Below are 22,526 nucleotides of genomic sequence, written 5' to 3'. Positions count from 1 at the left end.
TTTAATGATTTTTTTAAATAGTATATTTCAGTATTTATGCAAAGTACTTGATATTCTGCTTATTAAGTAAGATTTTGAATATTGTATGCAAAACCAAAGATTAATGGTGCTTTCCTGCCTCCCAGCTGGGAGCACTGCTGCAGCACTACTAACAGCTGTACCATGTGTTTCACTGTGGACGTATTAAAGAGAAGAAACTGAGCACTGGGAAAGTTTAAGAATAAATGCTTATGACAGAGTAATTGCAATTTGCTCCTACAGAATTGTCAAATTGATTTAAACTGCTCTTTTACTACTGAAATTAGTCTTTTTTGATCTCACATCTTGTGTTCATTTTCTGTGTTTGCAGGAATTCTCAAATTTTAACTGTAAGATATTAGTGGAAGTGCACATAGTACCAGCTCTTTGAGTCTGCTGAGATTTCTGAATAATGTTGCATTAAAAAATGATGCATAATATTGGAGGGCGCTCAACCAAGGAACTCAAATAAACTTTCAAAACCAAAATCACAACTTTGTAAACTGTGACATCAGTGGGGGTACTAGAAGCGACTGTTCAGTTTAAGTCTTGCTATACCAGATTACTTACGGGATTTGGATGAACTGTGTGGATTCATCAGAAGATTCAAATAATAAATTAGCTGTCAGTACAGCCCCCACCTGACTTGGAACACGTCAACTAGCAAATCTTCAGAAGAACCAGCAATATTTTTAATAGTTTATAAAACCAAAATAATATACCATAATTATTCATAGAGCCTGGTTTTATAGAATTTACCTTCTTTATGGTTGCTTTAATGGTAGGATTGTCACAATAGACAAACTCTGCACTGGTGGAGAGAGCAAACTACTCTTATACTAACCTACTTATTCTGCTGCATAGACATTTTTATATGCTCCAGTTGCTGAAGAGTTTGCTTTTCTTTCATTTTCTTTCAGCTGCAGTTTCCACACCTGCTTACTCATCCCCAGCTAAAAGTTTAGGCGATCCAGGAATAACACCATTGTCTCCATCACATATTGCGGTAAGAAATATAGGATATATGTTGTACAGTGCATTGACATTATTTTCTCCTGCCTGTCCCACCTATAAGAGCTCAGGACTCCTGACTCCTCAGTCTCCTGGTCATCAGTTACAGAACTCACGGCTTATATGCAAAAGTTAAAGGAGCAATTCCACTAGTTCAGGAAGAAGAGATAAAGTATGAAATCCTGGCTCCGTTGAAGTCAATGGGAGTTTTGTCATTGACTCCAAGGGAGCCAGAATTCCATCCAAAATATATAAGGACAGATGTAGAGGAAAGTGACACTCATCTGCATAAGCCGGTCCACTACCACTCTACAAAACAATCCCTTCTGTCCCCACCTTTGTCATTCTCTTGCTGTCTGATCTTGAGCAATCACTGAAATATTCCCCGTTCTCTGAAAAGTGACGTATAATGGGATCTCAACACATATGTGTCACACTCTCTGTCCTATCTCTCTCTCCTTCTCTCATAACAAAGAAAAATAAAACATTTATAATTGCCTACGGTCAGAAAAAGTTCCATTAAAGGATGCTTCTTTAACCTATCTTAACTTCCCCTCCCCTCCTGGTCCACACGCACAAATCACATTAATTTCTTTGACATACTCCACCCCTTATAGCTAAGCCCCAGCTATTGCCAACACAAGTACAGTAAAACCTCAGAGTTACAAACATCTCGTGAATGGAGGTTGTTCATAACTCTGAAATGTTCGCAACTCTGAACAAATTGTTATGGTTCTTTCAAAAGTTTACGACTGAACATTGGCTTAATACAGCTTTGAAACTTTACTATGCAGAAGAAAATGCTGCTTTTAACCATCTTAATTCCAATGAAACAAGCACAGATACAGTTTCTACCTTGTCAGATCTTTTTTTAAACTTTCCCTTAATTTTTTTAGTAGTTTACGTTGAATACAGTACTTTACTGCATTTTTGTCTCTGCTGCTGCTTGATTGCGTACTTCCGGTTCCTAATGCTTTCATAACTCCGGTGTTCGTAACTGTGAGGTTCTACTGTAACGCAATGCACATTCTACTGCAAGGGTAGGCAACCTATGGCATGCGTGCTGAAGGCAGCACACGAGCTGATTTTCAGTGGCACTCACACTGCCCGGGTCCTGGCCATCAGTCCGGGGGGCTCTTCATTTTAATTTAATTTTAAATGAAGCTTCTTAAACGTTTTGAAAACATTATTTACTTTACATACAACAATAGTTTAGTTATATATTATAGACTTATATAGAGAGACCTTCTTAAAAAACATTAAAATGTATTACTGGCACGCAAAACCTTAAATTAGAGTGAATAAATGAAGACTCGGCACACCACTTCTGAAAGGTTGCTGACCCCTGTTCTACTGTAATGCACTACACATACTACTCACAAAACAGTGGTGCTCAGAACATGTCACTGCCATTGTAGAATCCCTTTCCCAGCTTTGCCTGGCTTTGTATATCAAATTCAAAGCTGCTAATACTTACCTTAAGGTTTTTCACAGCTCAACCCCTGCTTAGATTTCTGTATTCTTTTCCGTGGCCCCATGGTCCAACTCTCCCACCCTTTGCCTCTTTCTCCTATCTGTCCTGTGAATGCACAACTTCTGCAAAGCCTTTTAATGGTGCGCCAGTGAAGTGTATAGTTTGAGAAATCAAGGATAAGAATCCTCAAAGTTTGAGATTAGTCCTTCATCAGGTCATCCCTGATGTGGCTCTTTTCTGTGTTCTCTGTTGTAAATAGGAATCCCATGGAGGCAGGGTCTTAGTTATTTACAGCACAGACTACACTGACATTGTTCTGTAAAATGTAAAGGGCTTGTGGGGGAATGTCAATTTGAAGACTTCAATAACTCAGACATAGGTTAGGGGTTTGTTATAGAAGTGGATGGGTAAGATTCTGTGGCCTGCTTTGTGCAGGAGGTCAGACTAGATGATCATAATGGTCCCTTCTGACCTTAAAGTCTATGAGTCATTTTCTAGACTAAGAAGGCATAATTTTATAGAAGGGAAGATCAGGTAGCCCATTGTGTGAACTGAGTAACACATTTTCCAGAATGCCCAAACATCATCAGCCCTATGCAGCCAGCAGTGTTTCCGAACAGCTCTCTGAAAATATCCAGATGCCTGATACTCAGTTTACCCACCAAATCTTCATGTTTCTGAACTCCAAGACCTTACTCCTAATCACCAACCTCCAACAAGTCCTGGCACCTAGGTGGTCCTTGAGGGAGTCAGTTACTAGGATCTAGGGGCTTCAATGAAAGAAGGAATGGTAGGTCTGAATATCTACTGAACATGGAGACCCCTGAATCGGAATATCTCAAAATAACAGCCTGTCTGCCCATCCCTATTTCAGGTTTAAATCAACAATAATTTTGAAATTGACAATCTAGGTTAGGGCCTGAATTTATTATAATCTGTTAAAATCATTTAATAATATTAAGCAGTACATGTATTCTGCCAAGTTTTAAAGAAAGTCAAAATACTGAATTGGTGGAAGTTGCTGGCTAAGCATCTGAAACCAGGGTTTGTTGAAGTGCTAACCCAGCTTTTTGACAGCAATAACCTCCTCTGCAGGCTGAGAGAGAATATTTCCTTCATCGCTGTTTATTCAGCTAGTTCAGTTCAGTGACTAGTTCATTCAAAGCTAAGAAACCAATTGGGAATTGTAAAAGCTTGTTTTTCTCTTCTAGTATATGAATAAAAACTAAGAGAGGAGGAGATCTACTATCTTGAAGGACATTATGATCAGAAATAATCAGTTAAATTCACTAACTACAGATAATACTTCCTTTGTTTACTAAATCAGCTAGTTTTAAATGCAAAATGTCTGTTGATAAATTTTTTGTCTTATGCAGTCAGATTTTATATAATCCAAAAAATAAAATTCTGTTTTTGTGCATTTTTAATTAAATTTTAATTTCCACCCAAATAGAACTCAACTCATATCACAAGTAAAAAATCATCATCTAGTAAATAAATAATGCATCATTCACCATTTTCTAACAATAAAAATGTAAAAATTAAGAATTTGAATAAATGTAGGTTACGCTATCTAACTGCATTAAAGAATGTGTATGGATATAGTGTGTTCTCCTGGTTAGCACTGCATTTCACGTACAGGTTATCTTTAGTTGCAAATCAACATGTTTTAACAGTTGCCAGCCAATGGGAATCACCCTTTCTTTAGGAAAATAACTAAAAAATACAAATGCAAAACATGATTAAAATTATTTAAATTAAGGTTTCCTGCTTGTTGATTGAAATCATAATTAAAATTGGTGATTTAAATTGCTTTGATTTAAATCAATCCACCTAGCCGTATTTAAAGCCTCATTTGATAAGAGGCCAAATGTTTCTATGTTTTGTGCATCAATGAGATGGTTAGTTCCTCATTCCATTTGGCTTTTGATGATGGGTAAGGGGCAAAGGGTGTAACAAGTTTTAAATCACAGTTAAGGAACCAAACATCCGTATTGAGACTAAATCTCTTTAAGCTTGTCCCTTTGGACAATTTAGTAAGGTATCATCTGCTGTATACATTTTGTTAATTATGCTGTTGCTTGCAACTACAGTTTACTGTGACAATTGCCTTGCTCCTTGCAGTCAGCTGTAAAGTGCTGATAAAATTGTTACTGAGAGTAGTACAGTACACGCAAAGGTGATTAGTATAAGAGTAAAAAGCGATACTAGTATAAGAGTGTTTATGTTCTCATGTGTTTACTGTGAATCTCTCAGTGGAAGTTGTGTCATATCCTCTAAGTATTTGCAATGATGGGTTTGCAAAAAAGAGAATACATGGCTGGAACTGGGGCATAAGTGACTAGTGATTTTGGGTGCTCAACTGGAGACACTTTTAAGAGACCTGATTTTCAGAGTGGGTGCTTTAGGAGTACACCTCTACGCCGATAGAACGCAGTCCTTAGGAGCCGAAAAATCTCACCGTGTTATAGGTGAGACCGCGTTACATCGGGGTAGGGAGAGGAACCGCTCCCCGCCCCAGCTCACCTCCGCTCTGCCTCCTCCCTGAGAGCGCTGCCACTGCTCCACTTCTCCCTCCCTTCCAGGCTTGCCGCGCCAATCGGCTGTTTGTCCCGGCAAGCCTGGAAGGGGGGGGAAGCGGAGCGGCGGCAGCACACTCCGGGGAGGAGGTGGAGATGAGTTGGAGCAGGGAGTGGTTCTTCTGTGCTCCCCGTTACTTGCTGCGGCCCTCCTTGGGCCCCCCCGCCCCAGCTCACCTCCGTTCTGCCTCCTCCCACGAGCGTGCGGCAGCTCCACTTCTCCCCCCTCCCTCCCAGGCTTGCCACACCAATCACTGGGTAGGGCCGCAGCGCAGAGGAACCGCTTGCAGTAACACAGATTCGGATATAACGAGGTAAAGCAGCCCGTCCTTCGGAGCACTGCTTTAGCGCATTATATCTGAATTCGCGTTATATAGGACCGCATTATATCAGGGTAGAGGTGTATCTGAAGTTAAGCACCACAATGACTAGTCAGTTTTGAAAATTTAGGACAAGAATTTGTGTGAGTGGTCACCTTCCAGTTTTTTTAAGCTGAACAATCTAATTGATTGTATTACATTTTAAAGGGACACAAACAGACTGTGTCTATAAAGTATTTTGACACCCCTGAAGGGAAGGCACTAATACGTGCAAGGTGCATATATATATTCTGGAGGCGCTGGTTGCAGTTGCATAGTTAAGATTGAATTAAGTTTTGCATTTTGTATACAATACAGTATATTTCCATATCCATGGTGGCAAAATCCATGGCCAAATGGTAGAACTATGTGATAAATGGTAGAAACATACAGTGAGTAAAATTTTATCATGTACCTCGCTTAAACTCTGCTCACTAATCTCTCTGCCAGGATTTATTCCATTAGTCCAGCTCCCTGAGCAGCTTCAAATAGCTGCCTTTTTCTTTAAAAAAAATCAAACTGACACAAAAATATTTCTTCCTATTTCCTACAAAATGACAGTGGCCCAGGGCCCAGAACAAGCAATATTCAGCTTCATACTGGTAAATAGTTAAAGGCCTGATATTTCATAAGTGCATAAAGCTAGGAATGGGGACTGTATGCCAGAGGAAAGGGGAGAATCTTGGTTTTCCTGTGGGACCCTCCACACTTGCTTCTATGGATAGAAAAGCTGTTTAAAGACGTTTTTAGAGATGCTTTCAATTCATTAGTTAAACGTTTGCTCTCCTCTGAGTCCTGTCAAATGAAACTGCTTGTAACTAAGGCCCATGGATTTACAGGCAGAGGGACAGGCAGCAGGATACTAGAATTAGTTCCAATACAATCTCTAGAATGTTTCCAGAATAGGTTTTCCATAAGAGATGCAGCAATAGGTGATGCTGTGGTGCAGTATAAAGCTTTACTAGCAGTTATTGTGTTGGCCTGCTGGCTTTCTCCTGGCTTCACCGTTTCTGAGCAGTCTTACCAACCCAGACTCATGCTTATATAACTTTTTAAATCTACTCTGTATTCCATGTATGGTATCACTATCATGTATTCCATATATGATACACAGAGGTATAACATGTTTTTCAGTTAATACGTTTCTCAAAGTTTGGTAGCTAGCCATGTAGGTCTCAGCTATTAGTGGAAGTAAACACGGAAGGATTTCTGATTCATTTGGATTTGTGTGAAAGGTACCAGAATTAACAGTTAGTTTGGATGTACATTGCATTTCCATGCCCATTAAGGGATGTAGCCCACTGACATGGTTCTGGAGGACTGCACTTTTCTGCAGGAGACAGATGAATGCTTTGCTGCAGTTCAGAGCCACTGAAAGGTAGGGCAGATTACAATTCCGTCTCTAAACAGTGACTCAAAATCTGTTCTGTTTCTGTTATTTTAACAGAAGGACTCTGATGCAAATGACGCTGTAGAACAGTCATTCCTTGTTGTTGTGGCTATTGATTTTGGCACGACATCCAGTGGCTACGCCTACAGCTTCACCAAGGAGCCAGAATGTATTCATGTAATGAGGTAAGGGCTGCATTGCAGCACTGAACTGGTGACAGTGTATATTATCTGCAGTTGCTACATCTGAGGTCAGCATAGGTTTGGAATGACTGGATTTGTATACAGCCAACAATGTGAAAACCCCCTTTCATGGTGTAAATTTCTCTTATGTCCCTTTCTTATTTTAGTTGCTTTAATAAAAAACAAAAAACATGTTCTCTGTGAGTCTTATTGCTCAGGTTTATAAAATGGTGTGAACTGAAGGAAGAATTTGCTGGCTAAGTATACAGAAGCATTCCGGGAGCAGTTATAACTGTGGAGGTCGTGACTTTCTTATCCACATTAACATAATGAACGATGCATATTTATAAAAGTAATAATGGCATTTCCCAAAGTGCCTAATAGAGAAATCACTGCATATGGGGTGGTGCAAGGCCCTTGTCCTTTTGTCTCATAGCATACAGAATTTGGCAGGTACAAGCTGGCATATCTGCATATCTTATTATAATAATATCATTAAATTTCCAAGGTCCCTAAGTCCCATTTTCAAAATAGACCTAGATACGTAGGAGCTTGCCACTTTTGAAAATGTGACTGAGGCCCATATTTTCCAAGGTGTTCAGCACCCACAGTTGGAGACAGATTTTCAGAAATGTTCAGCTCCCAATTAGGCACCTAAATTAAGAGGCCAGATTTGCAAAAATGCTCAGCTGGATGCATTTGAAAATCTGGTCACTAGGCGCTTTTGAAAATTTTACCCCTCATCTCTCCACATTGCAGAATGATGTGGGAGAGAGGGGGTTAAGAGAGCTAAGAACAATGATGGTTACTGCTACGGGTGTCCTTAAATATTTTCAAACTGAAGAGAAGCATTTAAGATGAAATATCATTGCTTTATGATGCTCTGATTAAATTTTAAGTAATGGTGCAGTTTGCAGTTCTGAGCAGTAGGTGCACCCTAACTGAAATAAGTAGGAGAAAGTTGTACATATTCATTTAAAGGGGCAAAGTTTACCTCTCCTAGCATCTCAGTAGGAGGAAGTGGACAGAGAGAAGGCTATGACCCTCCATGATCAGCAGCAAGGAATCAACCAGTTGCAGTGACCATTGAACACTACAACTGACTTAAAAGTGGGAAAAGTCTATAAAAATAAGACACACCTTAAGATGCCCCTTCTGCCAGAGGTGCAGGGAGGCAAATGGCATAAAGCTAGCTATGCCAGGGACTCCCCAATATCCCTGGACTCCCTCTTCCCCTGTTATGGCAGCTTTCCATCTGGAGCAGGGCAAAGGGGATCTGGTCTTCTCCGTCTAATGGTGCATCCGTAAGTCAAGTAATGTAGATGTCTAACGTATGGCCACTTACCTAAATTATGCTTGTATACAGTTGTGCACACAACATTTTTTTGACTGCAGTTATTTGCACCCACAAATTGTTGGTTCAAAAACAGAGGCCAGTGTTTGAAGATTTGGGCCATTTAAATTTATTACTTTTTATTTATTTATTTATTTTGCCATAAACCCCTGGTAATGTAATGTTAAGGTTGTTAAGCACTCAAAAGTCAGAAAATGCGAAAGTGAAGCTTAACTCTACCACTTATATGCATGTATGCATACAAAATAGGTATTAGTTATGTGATTACATATTGTTTCTCAAATAATATAATGCAATACAGCTTTTCCCCCTACAAATTTGATACGTATGCGTCTAATAATGTGATCACAAATATAAAGACTACTGTGATGGATGCACAAAAGGAAAAGAGCCCTGGAAAATGAGTTCCTTAGGAAAAGTTTTGTGTTTTCTTTTTTCATTTTCCATAATTCAAAATTGACTTCAGTCTGACTAAAACTATCTTTCTTTAAATAAAAGAAAAGGTAAATTGTATCCTTGTGCAGAGACCAAATTATGGGACATTTGAGCTCTAAAGGTGAATGGTTTGGAAAGTTGAGTGTATGAAAATATTAACTATAGCAATCACTTTTGGCATGAGGCAACTTACTATTCATCCTTCTGGAAGTCTGAAAATTGGAGTAGAAAGGGCTACAGTGCTGCTAACCAAATGTGACAAGCAGTGAAGCTATCTGCAGACAGTCCTGATTGTGCACTAAACATCTGTGGTCAGTTTGTAAAAAGCCTTTCTGCCCCATTCATCAATGGTCCTTCAAGAAACCCCACAGTGCAATTCATGAGAAGGTACTTGGTGCTACCAGTTGGGAACAGGTAGATACCAAGGATCAGAGAGAGGTATGGGAGGCAGACTTGGACCCATATTTAGTAGTAAGTTTGCATATCCATTTCTGACAGTAAAATTAGTTTTAAAATGAAAAATTAATTTCTTAATTTTAATTGTTAAAATAGGGGAAATGACATTTCTGAGATTGTACTTTAGTGATCCCAAACTGTGCTAACTACAGGGCCATTCTTCCAAAGCCATAGCACAGTGGTGCCTGCAGCCCACTGCTGTTTAGCATCTTTAACTAAGTCTGTAACATACTGTGGACATTTTAGGTAGTGACACCATCCAAATTTTTAGGCCCAACATTTTTTGGCCTGTTGTATCTTAAGTCCTCAACCTGCTTTTGGATCCACACCTTGTACTTGTGCAGAACCCAGTTAAAAGCATAGGGCTCCATACAGCTGCAGAGGTCTGCCAGTGCAGATGTTATTGCAGTGTTAGACAATTAAAAAGTAGTTGCTGTACAATTGATGGAAGATACTCTTCAAATCCTAAATATCACTTTACCACTCACTTGCTGAGAAATTATTTTGTATAGAACCTAGAGAAAACCAATGCCAACGAAGGGAACAGCATGCTGTTATAGTGACATGGATCTGTGTAGACATTATGTTACATGCTAGTGCAAACAAAGAATAAAGGAAGAAGCCATGTTTCTTTCAAGCTAGAAAGAACAAATTTAAAAGCTTACCAAATTGGAAGGACAAAATTTGAAGAACAATAAATGTGGTTGTGGCATAACTAGCATTTTAACAACAAGAACACTTACAAAAATTACTGACTCGGTGCTTTCACCCATGAAGTTCTGACCAGAAAGTGCATGAAATATGCGCTTGCCAGTAACTTACTTCTATAGATTTCTACTTGCATTGTCTCTTAATTTCTATAGAGAATGAAGTGTTTCATGATCCCGTTCCAGCTATAACATGTTTATGAAATTATGAAGTTCAGTGAAAAAACGTAATTTTAAAAGGTTAAGAAGTTTGACAACCAGTAGTTCAGAGGGTATTAAGAAGCTCAAAATATTTACATAATTAGGGTTACAAGTAGTATAATTTACAAATATTTGAGCACAGGAAATGTCACTTCCAACTGAACTATTCTTGAGAATGTTTACATTAAAATGTAACGCACCAGTGATACATTGTGCTCTTTCCTTGCTAACATATCTTGGTTCTCTGCCTGTCTAACATTGATCCTTTCCAGACACTTGGATTTCTGGCTACCTTCTATAACAAAGCTGCTTTTCTGTGAAATGTCTCAAAGTAGTATCATTTTGACTTTCAACTAAAAATTCCTCCTTTGGTACAAGAGCAGACCACAACATTTCAATGATATAGATTACTAGGTTACTGGATCTCAGCAGAATTGTGGCATGCTATATGCATGGAAAATATAATTGGCAGGCAAACCAAAATGATCATTTTGACTCCAGTTGTTATTTGTTGTGAGCCCCAATACTTGCAAACAAAGAAAAACTTTTAGGCACTGATCCAGCAAAGCACTTAAAGCATGTGCTTAATTTAAGTATGTAAGTAGTCCCACTGACTTCAGTGCTTCAAATCCAGCATGTGCTTAAGTGCTTTGCTAGATCAGTGTCTAATTTACTTTGATTGCATAGTTTTAGTTTTGGTCTTACCAGTTACAATACTTCATGCCTGTAAAGTCCTGTTAATTCCTCACTGTTTCTATCGAGATATTTGTAAGGTCCTTACCTTAGCAAGCTCCCATTATAGACTTCCACAGAGCCAGAAATTTCCTTAGTGACTCAGTGGCAGAATCATGAGTAGAACACAGGTAACCTAACTCAGTCCCTGGGATCACAGCTTCTCTTCCCTAAAAGAGAACAGATGCCATAAGAGTCTTTTTAAAGGCCTGTATTATTATTAAAATTAAAGTCAAACTTCCCATTATATTTATTTATTGCCTCTTGTATGTCTGAGCAGAGATGTAAATTGACATTTTTAAAGCTGCCTGAGGGATTTGGAGGCCAGATTTCCATTAGAAACTATTGGGAATTGGGCATTTAAATCACTTAGGTTGCTTTGGAAATCTCAGCCATAATATGAGTGGCATGCTGGGCTGCCAGTTTAGCTGCAGCTTAAGTGTATTCAATCCAGAAAGAGGCATAATGTACCTGTCCATAAAGAAAATAAACAGGACCATCATTATCTAGCTCCTGAGGACATTTTCTATTAATGGAACTTTCCAGAAATGACTCAGAATGAATTATTGAGGATTCCCTCTCAAAATGATAACTGTTCTGCTTCCCTGGACTTATATCTGGTGTGTGGGACTTTAACATTTTGGTTGAACAGTCTTTTCTGTTCATTTGGTCTACATCCCAGTGTTGGATTCTTATCTCTTCTATTACCTCAGAGATTGGAGTCTTTTGCCTCCTTTAACATGTGACCCAAGATTTTGAAGTTCATCAGATAAGCCCCAAGTGGCAAGTCACAAAAGATAAAATGAAAAATCAGAGCAGATCTTTTAAGGTGGGGGGAGGAGGTCTATGGTTCAGGCCCTGGGCTGGGGCAGGGGATTGGAGTGCAGGGAGCAGGCTCTTAGAGGGAGTTTGGGTGCAGAAGGGGTGAGAGGTTGGGCTCTGGGAGTTTGGGTGGGGGAGGGGGTCCGAGGTGCAGGCTCTGGGATGGAGTTTGGGTGCTGGGCGCAGGCTCCGGGCTGGGGCAGGGAGTGGGGGTGCAGGAGCGGGTGAGGGGTGCAGGCTCTGGGTGGGAGTTTGGGGGCGGGAGGGAGGGTGTGGGAACACCCAGGGGCAGAAGGTGGGGCCGAGGGAGAGATCCGGCCTCAAACATTGCTGGAGCCAAGCCCCAGCCCAGGAATATTCCTAGTGCCCAGGCACCACGGGCCCATAGAACTCACCGCCTCTGAACAGAAATTCCCTTTAAATTGTTCCTCTAAGTGGCTGGGTGCTGATGTAGTGCCAGGCACAGGAACTGAGAGCAAGAAAACTGTCTCTCTTGTGCTCTCACTGCTCCCTAAAGCTGACCAGCCTGGTCAGACAGTCTAGTCTGGTGCTTGATGGATGAGGAGAAGAAGAAAGGCAGAGAGACAATTGTAGAAGAGAGGCTTAGTCAGAAGCGTTTGCACTCCCTGCTGCATAACATTGACACACAGTGCTGCTGATTCTTCTGAGAGGGAGAGGCCTTCTTTACATAACCATAAAATTACACAGAAAAAAATAATATTATGGTCACAAAGTCATGCACTCAAAAATTAGGAAATGCCAGAAATAAGATTGCTTGTGCAACCTCAAATTGGATTCCTTGTGTATATGCATTATGATTATGACTGCTTGAAAATTTGCCACTTAAACTGTTTTTTGACTGAAAATTGAGTGTTTAGCTAAACTAAATCCAAAATATTTCTTCTCAAAACCAGAACAGTTTGGAATTGTCAACTTAGTGCCTCATGGGAGTTGTTTGGGTGTCTTATGCCTCCAATTTCCTCTATGGGCTGTGTTTCCCAGATAGACTACATCTCCCACAATGCATCATGTCCAGAGACTCCCATCATGCACTATGGCAACTCTGCAAGAGGGGACACTGCGGTGCATCCTGAGAGAACATAGCTTGGCCAGGGAGCCAAGGCACCTGAAAATACAACTCCTCTGAGGCCCCACAGCTGCTTGCTTCCTTCCCACCCATCCCCCAAAAAAGTCAAAATTGTCCACAGAGGAAAATACCTTATTTTTCAACCAGCTCTAATTATGATGCAGTCTTTTATTACATGATCGCATACTGTTTACCCACAGGTTCCCTGCCTCATTCAGTGCACAGGGTATACACTACTCGTATATATAGGTAGTTATTCAGTACTTCTTTTTATCCTCTTCAGTCAGTTTGTGGCCCCATACCTTATTTTCCACACACCATCCAAATCTGCACCGAATATAAAACTATTAATTTCCTTGTGGGTAAGGGTACGATTCTGTCACGGAGGTCACAGATTCCGTGACTTTCCGGGACCGATGTGACTTCATTGGGGTAGGGCTGGAGCAGCTCTCAGCCCTGGGGTCACCAGAGTAGCAGCTAGGATTGGGTCAGCCCCCTGAAGCCAGGGGCAGCTCTAGACATTTCGCCGCCCCAAGCAGGGCGGCATGCTGCGGGGGGTGCACTGCCGGTCGCCGGGAGGGCAGCAGGCAGCTCCGGTGGACCTCCTGCGGAGGGTCTGCTGGTCCCGCGGCTTTGGTGGACCTGCCGCAGGCACGCCCCAAGCACGCCCCAAGCACGCGCTTGGTGTGCTGGGGCCTGGAACCGCCCCTGCCTGAAGCTGCTGGCAGTCAGCCCCAGGGTCATCCAAGCAGTTGGCTGGCAGTCAGATCCAGAGGCGCTGGAGCAGTGGCCCCCAGGGCTGAAGCACTGGCTGGGGTTGGGTCAGCCCCTGCGGCAGGAGCAGCAGTGGGGCTGGGGCAGCTGCCGGAGGTCAGCCCCTGGCAGTGCTCTGACTGTTAGATGTCTTCCCCGCCCAAGAGTATTTTTAGTAAAAGTCAGGGACAGGACAGGCTTCCATGAATTTTTGTTTATTGTCCGCAACCTGTCCCTGACTTTTACTAAAAATACTCGTGACAGAATCTTAACCTTAATCATAGGCTTTTCTGTGTTGTTTTCACCATGATATGTGGGTGCTTTAGAAACATTAATGAATTTATCTTCACAACCCCCTGGGAGGTAGGGATTTATTATTATGCTAATTTTGCAGATGGACAACTGAGGCACAGAGAGGAAGGCTAACATTGTTTACACTCATTTTGGATGCCCAAATTGAGATGCTGAGGGTGTTATTTTTCAGAATATTTAGCATTTTTATAGCACATTCTGCTTAAAACATGGCTCCCATTAACTCCAGTCGCAGCTGTGAGTGCTCAGCTCTTCTGTAAATATGCCCCCTAAGGTTTCAAACAAGGTACCCGGAAAATGAGGAACACACAATCAGTGGCCAGCTGTGAAAAGTTTGTTTTAATTGACTTGTCCAGTATCACAAAATAACTCTATGGTAGAGGCAGGGATAGAATCCAATTCTCCATGGTGGCATTTGACTGGATGGGATTTCCTTGATGGGGTCTTGTGGGGTGGTAGTAAATGATCATGCATTTAAAGGCTATATTATAATGCATATTGACATGGGGGCTGATTTAAGATTGCCTGGGCAACAACAACTTTGCCATTTCCTGACTTTTGAGTGCTTGGCTTTGCAACCTTAATGTTCTTTTGTAGTGTTTTCTTTTAATATAATAAATATTTAATTTGTTCATTATATTATTGACTTTCAGTGATCTTGATACTGTTGTCCCCTTGTTACTCCTGTGTAGCTCACATTATGGGAGTTATAGACCCATCAAGGGAAGGATATAACTATACTGTTGAAAATTTCATGACCATGTATGAAGACTGTTAAAAGTCTGGAACAAAGTTTTCTTGGATGTGAATAAACATTCACTTTTGGCCTAAAGAGGATTCAAATCCAAGTCTGCTCATGTGAAATTCTTGTGTGTAACCCACTGCCAGCTTGCTTACACAATTCACTAATAAGCATATCATTATGAATGTTAATTATCACTAGTTTGAAGCTGGTTCACCTTTTTCATAGGAGATGGGAAGGTGGAGATCCTGGTGTATCCAATCAGAAGACTCCAACTACTATCCTCTTAACGCCAGAAAGAAAGTTTCATAGCTTTGGTTATGCAGCAAGAGATTTCTACCATGACCTGGATCCCAATGAATCCAAGCATTGGTTATATTTTGAAAAGTTTAAGATGAAGCTACACACCACTGGTGTAAGTAATAATTGAGCTCTGCTTCGATGGTTTTGTATTTGTAACTAAACATATTTTTATATTGGCCATGCCAGTTATCTTTAGGAATAATGATCCAGGCATGGAGCACCAGCATTCATACTTGTACAAAAAAATTGATTTGTTTATTAAGTGAAACTTGTAATGTAAAGCCTACTGCTTTATTTTGCTTCCCTCTGCCAGCAACAAACATTCTTCAACATTTTTATTAATGCCATTCTAAACCTTTGCAGTTGCCTCTCCTGGACCATCCTGTCCTGTCTGGTTTTTTTGAGTGAAATTCACCCCTGAGCAGAGAGCCTAAGACCTATGCACCACTGAAGCCCTATTCTGAGGGTGTAAGAGGAACTTAAGAGCTACACAGCTGTAAGGGTGACCCTCTGCATTGGAGTGAATTCACCTTTAATACTTGGTGGTATATTCCAAAAGGAAGACATGTTACTATTTGACTGTACTCCCAATTATTATACTCTGACTTTAAATCTTAAAATAACTATTCTAGAGTTCTGGGGTTGGTCAATACTTTCTTTTCCAGTTTCACGTCTTGGTAGGAATTCAAAAGATATGATTGTTTTCACCCTTACCTTGGGCTTCATTTTTTGCATGCAGTTTCATGGCTGCAATTAATTGCAGGTGCAATTTATGCAAATGAGATATTTAAATATCCACATACCAAGCTCTGCCTACAACTATTTGTAGCCACAACTGATAGGTACAAAAAACCTGGCTTGTAACAAACAGCAAAATATCACAATCCAGGAAATCCCTGTGGTTGGTTAGATCCTCTCCAAAAGAAAACCAGGAAAAAAACCAAAACAATGTATGTCAGTTTTCCTAAGCTGGTGGGTCCCAGTAAGCTGAATTCCCTTCCCTCAAGCAGTGGGAAATGAATTTAACATTTACCTCTTATTTTCTTCCTTTAGAATCTCACCATGGAAACAGATCTGACAGCTGCAAATGGGAAAAAAGTCAAAGCACTTGAAATATTTGCTTACGCCCTGCAGTTCTTTAAGGAACAGGCATTAAAGGTAGGGAAAATACTTCCTTTATCCAGCTCTCTATATTTATAACTAGCACAAATGCTGGCCCAACAATTTTAACCATGCTTCAGCCTCCAGCAGTGTTTGATGTAAACAAAGTGGGGCAGCTGTAGGAAGTCCAGGAAAGTTGGGGACTGTGAAAGGTCCTGGATAGCCGTAAGTGATTTCCTTCCTCACAGAGAGAACAAGAGGATGTATCGGTATCACCACAATGCAGAGACTGAATGTTCTCTTAATGGAATGATGCTTTTATACCTATTATTATCTCATCAAGGAAAATCTTCTTGTATTTGGCATTTGCCTGAACAAAATGTGATTAAAAATCTGAATACGGGAAACTCAGCACTTGGCACTATCTGTATATGTAACTCTCCAGAAGTAATACATCTGAGAGCCTCTTTTGGTTCTGTTCATTGTGATTCTCCTGCTGCTGGGGCATTCCATATTCTGTACTCGTTTAAATGCTCTCTCCTGTCTAAGAGATTGTACTCTAACCTCTTAGGGCTATAAATCCTGCTGATCTTTGTTCACACAAAATTCCAGTTACCTGCAGTGAGTAGTCAGAAGCAAGTCAAATTAGCAGGATTCGTTCCTTAATAGAGATGAATTTCCAAAGCTTTACTAGCTTTTAGCTGTATGATTCTTAGAGTCTCTGTGCACCCTTTGGGTGAAATTCACTCCTATACAGATGCTCAAGTCCCCTATTTTGGAGGCGTATGTGGTGCCTTGACTTTGTTCCAGTTCTCTACCTGGGGAAGACTTCACCCAGTTGTGAACAGAAAGCAGATGATGTTTTTTGTCCCTTATAGAGAATGTTTGTGTATAAAAAATCTCACCAGCATTAGGGAGATACCGTATAGGCAACATCTGTTATAACTTATTCTAGTGTCTTGCCTCCCCTGCATCACTTCTACTTCAAATGTAAGTGCCCACCCTTTATGTTTTTGCTTTTTCTAATAACATGGCTGATGTTTATAGATAAGAGAGATGAAAGTGGTCTGGTTTCTTTGCAATAAAGAAAACAAAATTCCTAACATTAGCCTCACCAATTAGAGAGAATGGAATTGTATTCTCCCCTAACACATACTGAAAAACTGCAACACTTCACACTTCCTGTAAAGTGCTTCCTAGCTGATGGTGAGGAGCTATACAGCATGTATTGTCCTACAAAAGACATTACTTAGGTAAACAATTCATGCTACTGTAACCTTTTCTTGGGGTGCCCAAGACTGTGAGTTACTTTGTCACCCTCCTGTCTCTGAGAGAGAGAGAGAGAGAGAGAGAGAGTTGCTTGTGCTTCACTAGGTGTCAGTTCCCTAGCACCACCAGCGTGTTAACCACCCAGACAATCTCTCCCGGGCTCTGCCAGCCCTTACTTTGCATTATAGGCAATAATCAGTGCACCTTAGCCCCTCTGAAAGCATCTTCTATAGTATCCAGCCCATCACAGAAATTACCAGGTTTACTGTCCCTAGGGGAACAGTATACCCGCACCTTGGCTAGTACAACTCAGGATCATGAAGTAAGAGCTGAATTCTGGACTCACATAAACCACTGCACTCTGTATAGGGATTTCTAGGGAAGAATTTGTCCCTAAAGCTCCATTCAGGCAAGTATCACTTAAATAGCCTCATTGTTAGATAGTTAACCTACTTTTTTTTTTTGAATGAGATTCATTTATTCTCTTTGATTGTTATCTCTCTTCTTTATGGCTGCTGTGAGAGAAGACACCAGCCTACCCTTACATTTTCAAAGCCATATTTAGGACTCCAACTACTTTGCTTTGCTTTGACCCCACACGCAAATGTTAATGAGTCACAGAGCTGAAACCATACACAGCTTTGGGAAATTCCGAGGCAAATGTGCATATTCTGGGGCACCGCACGCACTGACATGTACAGGTTTGCTCCGTTGCATCCTCTGGACTTGAACTGATATAAATAAGCAGAGTTCTGTGATATGACGTTCTGCATATATGTGTAAAATAATCAGTATAAATGGATCATTACTTTGCGTGTATAATAATCGGATCAAACAAAGTGTCCTGGGGATATCAGGTCTCTGCTTTTTTGCCACAAGTTTTGAATTGTATTGTAGCTAAGCAAACGCAATGCCTTGGGGAATTGCATATAGAAAAATGTTTTACATTCTAAAGGAGGTTGTTGTTTACCCTGTTTGATGGAGGTTTAAATAGGACATATAATAACAACATTTTACTTGGAACCTTTCCCAAAACAGGTCACAAATATTCCCTAACCTGCAAATGGACTACAAGCTCTTTAAAAAAAAATGCTACTATTAAATGTTTGCTCAAAAGTAAATTTTTTTCAAGCCATCAACAGTCAGATGTTTTCAGATTTTTAGTAAGAGGAAATTACATTTGACTCTGTTTTTAAAAAATGGATTGATTTAAAGATGGGCAATGTATAAAGCAGCCATTGACAAATTCAGATTGTAAAATACGAGGTTTGTCAGTGCTACAGCAAATAATTTGCCGTACATTGATCAGGGTGAAAGTGGGAATTCTTTAAAGTGTCTGCAAAGACCAGACTTTTACCATAAACATACATAAACACGCTATTACGTTCAGCAAAACCTGAACTCCTCGTTGGAAAAACGAACTCTTCCTGTTCCGTGTTAAGAAACGGCAGCAACCCTTTCCATGGGCCTCCTGGAGAAGGCCAGTGTTGGGATTGTGAGCATTCTTGAAATGTCGGCTAGTGATTTAAACATTCTGACTTGTAATGTAGACATAACATTAAAAAAAATTATGAAAAGGGGAAGTTACCTTCGCCGGAGCCAGCCAAAAACAATATATACTTGTAAAACAGCTGGTGTCAATTTTACATCTGTCTCTGTGTTTTCATTTGGTTTAGGAGCTCAGTGACCAAGCTGGCTCAGAGTCTGAAAACTCTGAGGTAAGATGGGTCATTACAGTGCCTGCTATTTGGAAACAGCCCGCAAAGCAGTTTATGAGACAAGCCGCATACAAGGTAAGACTGTGAAATGAGAGAGAAGGAATAACCCCCTTAAATCCCTAGTAATTAGACTCACTCTAAAACATTTGTTCAGTATCACTAGCAAGAATGTATTCTACATAAAAGCAGGCCAGAGAGTAATGAAATGGACTGGGTTAGAAACACTGGAGGGCTGAGACGCCCAAAAGCAGTATGTATCAAGTGGTATGTTTTCACCCTAGTAGATGCCTGAGCTATTTATCTAGATTCCTATTTTGGCACCCATCATTGCAGCCTCTTGATTCTTCAGTCATTCTGTGCCCAGGACTCCCACTGAACTCAGTGAGAGCTCTGCCTATGGAACAGATGCAGAATTGAGGCCCAAGAACCATACAATTTAAATACTAGTCACAGCTTTTTCTTAACTGTCAACACCGGCATCGTAACTAAAAAAATAAAGTAAGAAGAGGGAGAGCAGAAATCCTCCTCTGTGGAATTATTTCCCCTTTGCCCATATTCCCACAATAGGAATGATCTGGACAGCCTGGAGAGAAAATTAAATGCAGATACGAATTTCACTTCAGAAACAGATTATGTGCATTTAAAATACCCTGAAATCCTTTTAGAAAATTCATACAGTGTCTATCTGTCCTTTTATTTCAGACTCAGTTTGTGTCTTTACTATGTTAGATGTACATATCCTTCTTTTCATTAGGATACAGGGGTGCTGGAACAATTATATAGTGGGGGTGCTGAGAGTCATTGAACCAAACTGTAAACCCTGTATATGATGGAAACCATTTCAAGCCAGGGAGAGCTGCTGCACACCTAGTTCCAGCATCTCTATTTGGATCTTCATTTTGTATTTAATTTTTCTGGCCATTAAGAACTACATGTCCCAATGACAGCCTTGCCAGTTTGTAAGATCACTAGGGGTACGCACGTAACCCCCCAAAGCATTACAGGGAGGCACCCAAGTTTTTTGGACTCTATTCTTCCTATCTCTAATGTTGAGCACCATTTTTCTTAACAGTCTTTATTGTGGGATTGCTAATCATAGTGCCAGAAGCAAAACACACTTAAAGTTCTGATGGAAGGACACAGTTATAGGTAAATCCGAAACACTAGAGACCCATCTGTTATCTATGTATATTGTTGTCTGCCTGCTGTCTATGTGCATGTCTTCATGAAATGGGAGCTATGTAAGAAGGAAAGAGTAGCTCTATTGACATTTCTCATTTGTGGCACAGTGGAATGTTGTTGAATAGTGTCTGTGTCTGTGACTGTGGTTTTTTTTTATCAGCAAGCTTGATAAATAGTGAGGACTGATAGGGCTTTAAATGAGGATGTGTGATCAGCTGAAGAAAAATGAAAAGAAATGGAGAAATAATTGAATGTATCCTTAAAACATAAATTGACTCTTTAAACATGGAAATAGAACAACAAACGAAGAAAACTGATTCTTCTGCTTTGTAACTGTCTTGCAGTCTTAAATAGTCCGACTGTCAGATCCACCCTGTTGCTCAAACCAATACTTGCAATGGTTTGTTTGTTTGTTTGTTTTTTTAAATAAGCCTTTGCTACTTAATATTGAAACATGCAAGTATCTTAAAAATGAGGTTTTGCTGCCACAAGAGTAACATGAGTAACAAGAGAAATAAGTAGAGGAAAGTTTGAAGCGGTAACAAATGATCACTTTGTAATTGGAAATACTCTGCACTTTAGTTAGCCTAATATGGTGTGATGGTGGCTCACATCAGTGAGCACTAGGGGGGAATCTGTCTGAGGGAGCAGGGGCAGGTGGTATAACACAAGAAGTATGAATATCTTGGGCAAAGAATAACCATATGAAGTCATTACCTCATAGTATGCAGTTTTGTAAGACAAAGTATTGAAAATAATTTTGCAGTCTGTGGTAAAGGGCTTTTCTGCCCATCTCAAATGGGTTTCCAAGCAAAGCTAAATATCCCCTGGAACAGTGAAAAAGGAGTAGAGGATATAACTGCTATGCCATGTCCAATATGTGTCATAGAGATCCCCCTATTTTCCTGCCTCTGTTTATTCTCTCTTACCCGAAGATTATCACTATACGGTTATGCATTAAGGGGATTTATGGGCCCAATGCTGCTGCAACTGAAATCAGCAAAGTTCGCAATTAGCTCAAGGGTAGCAGGGCTAGGCCTGAGCATGGGAGTAACATGAAATAGGCTTTCTCAGGACTTTGAAAATCTTATGCTATGTATGCCAGAAAGAGGTCTTCCTGTTGCAGTACAGTAAAGGCCTCTCTGATGAAAAGATGAAAGCTATCCAAACTATTTAATAGCATTTATGGTAAATTTCATGAAGTGCATTGTGTGTAATTAAATAAGGTGCCACAAGTACTCCTGTTCTTTTTGCAAATCTGCTAGCAGTTTGTTGCTGTAATATGTTGCTTTGAGTGGCACTTGTAACTTCTGACTGTGCCCCTTCATACAAATGAAATTTTGAGTGCAGTAGCCTATTTATCAGGAGACTTTAATATTTCTAGTCAGGTGTCTCTTTTTAGTAGTGGCATTCTTCCAGCTCATGTTTCACTACAACTTCTTCAGGCGCACTAAAGGAGTGGGAACTGCAGACTGGAATTTCTTTAACATGCCAGTAGAAATAAGGGTTAGGGAATGGGTTGGGTGTGACAGGAATATGTGAATGCTGAAGCTGTAAAGTAGGGAAGTAAAGCACAGTATGTGAAATATGATCAGTGCAGGGCAAACTAGCCTGCAGATTTATAAACATCAGTTAACTGAGCAGTTATTTAGTGGTGTTGTAAACATTGTTTCATTGTAGGTTCTATGAATCTCGATACTGTGTATTCGAGTCTCTCAAAATAGATTTGTAGTTTGATGACAGATAACAGGGAATGGAATAAATTACATGCTTAGCTCATATAAATATAGAGAGAGGAAGTCTGACTAAGCACAGAGCCAGGAATTCCAGTGGGTTAACTCTGGTTTTTTTTGAATATCATGTCTGCCCCAGAGGGGACAGTCAACGAAATTAAATGGTGAGAAATGCAAAACTGATAAAAGGCAATCCTGTTTCATACAACATGTGATGAGAGTGTGTAACTCTTGTGCAACGGGAAGTCATTGAGGCTAAGAACTTAACAAGATTCCAAAAGGGATTGGACATTTATATGGATATCAAGAATATCCATAGTTGTTGTAATTAATTATAACAAATTTTGCGGAAGGAATATTAATCCTTATGCTTCTGGGCTTAAGTCAATATCTCGCTATTAGGGATCAGGATGAGACCTAATGTGGGGGGCAGATTACTCCACATATGCCTATTGCAGGGTTCTCATACTTTCCTCCGTAGCATTTGGTCAGGTCACTGTCAGAGATTACTGGACTGGACCTTGGGTCTGATCCAACTGACAGTTCCTATGCTCATATGTACATCCCTTTAAAGATGTAAAATGCTGGATAGTTGATTATCAATAT

The 22,526-nt window shown here is 40.3% G+C and overlaps 1 protein-coding gene across 1 annotated transcript in view; it reads left to right on the top strand.

Moving 5' to 3' along the window:
• Positions 1-22,526, top strand: part of HSPA12A (heat shock protein family A (Hsp70) member 12A) — a 79,333-nt gene that overhangs the window by 24,114 nt on the left and 32,693 nt on the right. The window contains exons 2-6 of the mRNA XM_039547763.1: positions 939-1,024; positions 6,889-7,016; positions 14,843-15,029; positions 15,971-16,075; positions 18,964-19,080. Of these exons, the coding sequence (XP_039403697.1) occupies positions 939-1,024; positions 6,889-7,016; positions 14,843-15,029; positions 15,971-16,075; positions 18,964-19,080 (623 nt within the window). The remainder of the gene's footprint in view (positions 1-938; positions 1,025-6,888; positions 7,017-14,842; positions 15,030-15,970; positions 16,076-18,963; positions 19,081-22,526) is intronic.

This window comes from Mauremys reevesii, linkage group 7 (genome assembly GCF_016161935.1).
Source record: "Mauremys reevesii isolate NIE-2019 linkage group 7, ASM1616193v1, whole genome shotgun sequence".
Classification (NCBI taxonomy): Eukaryota; Metazoa; Chordata; order Testudines; family Geoemydidae; genus Mauremys; species Mauremys reevesii.
The sequence above is the reverse complement of the archived record's forward strand: the minus strand, read 5'-3'. Positions and strand labels throughout refer to the sequence as shown.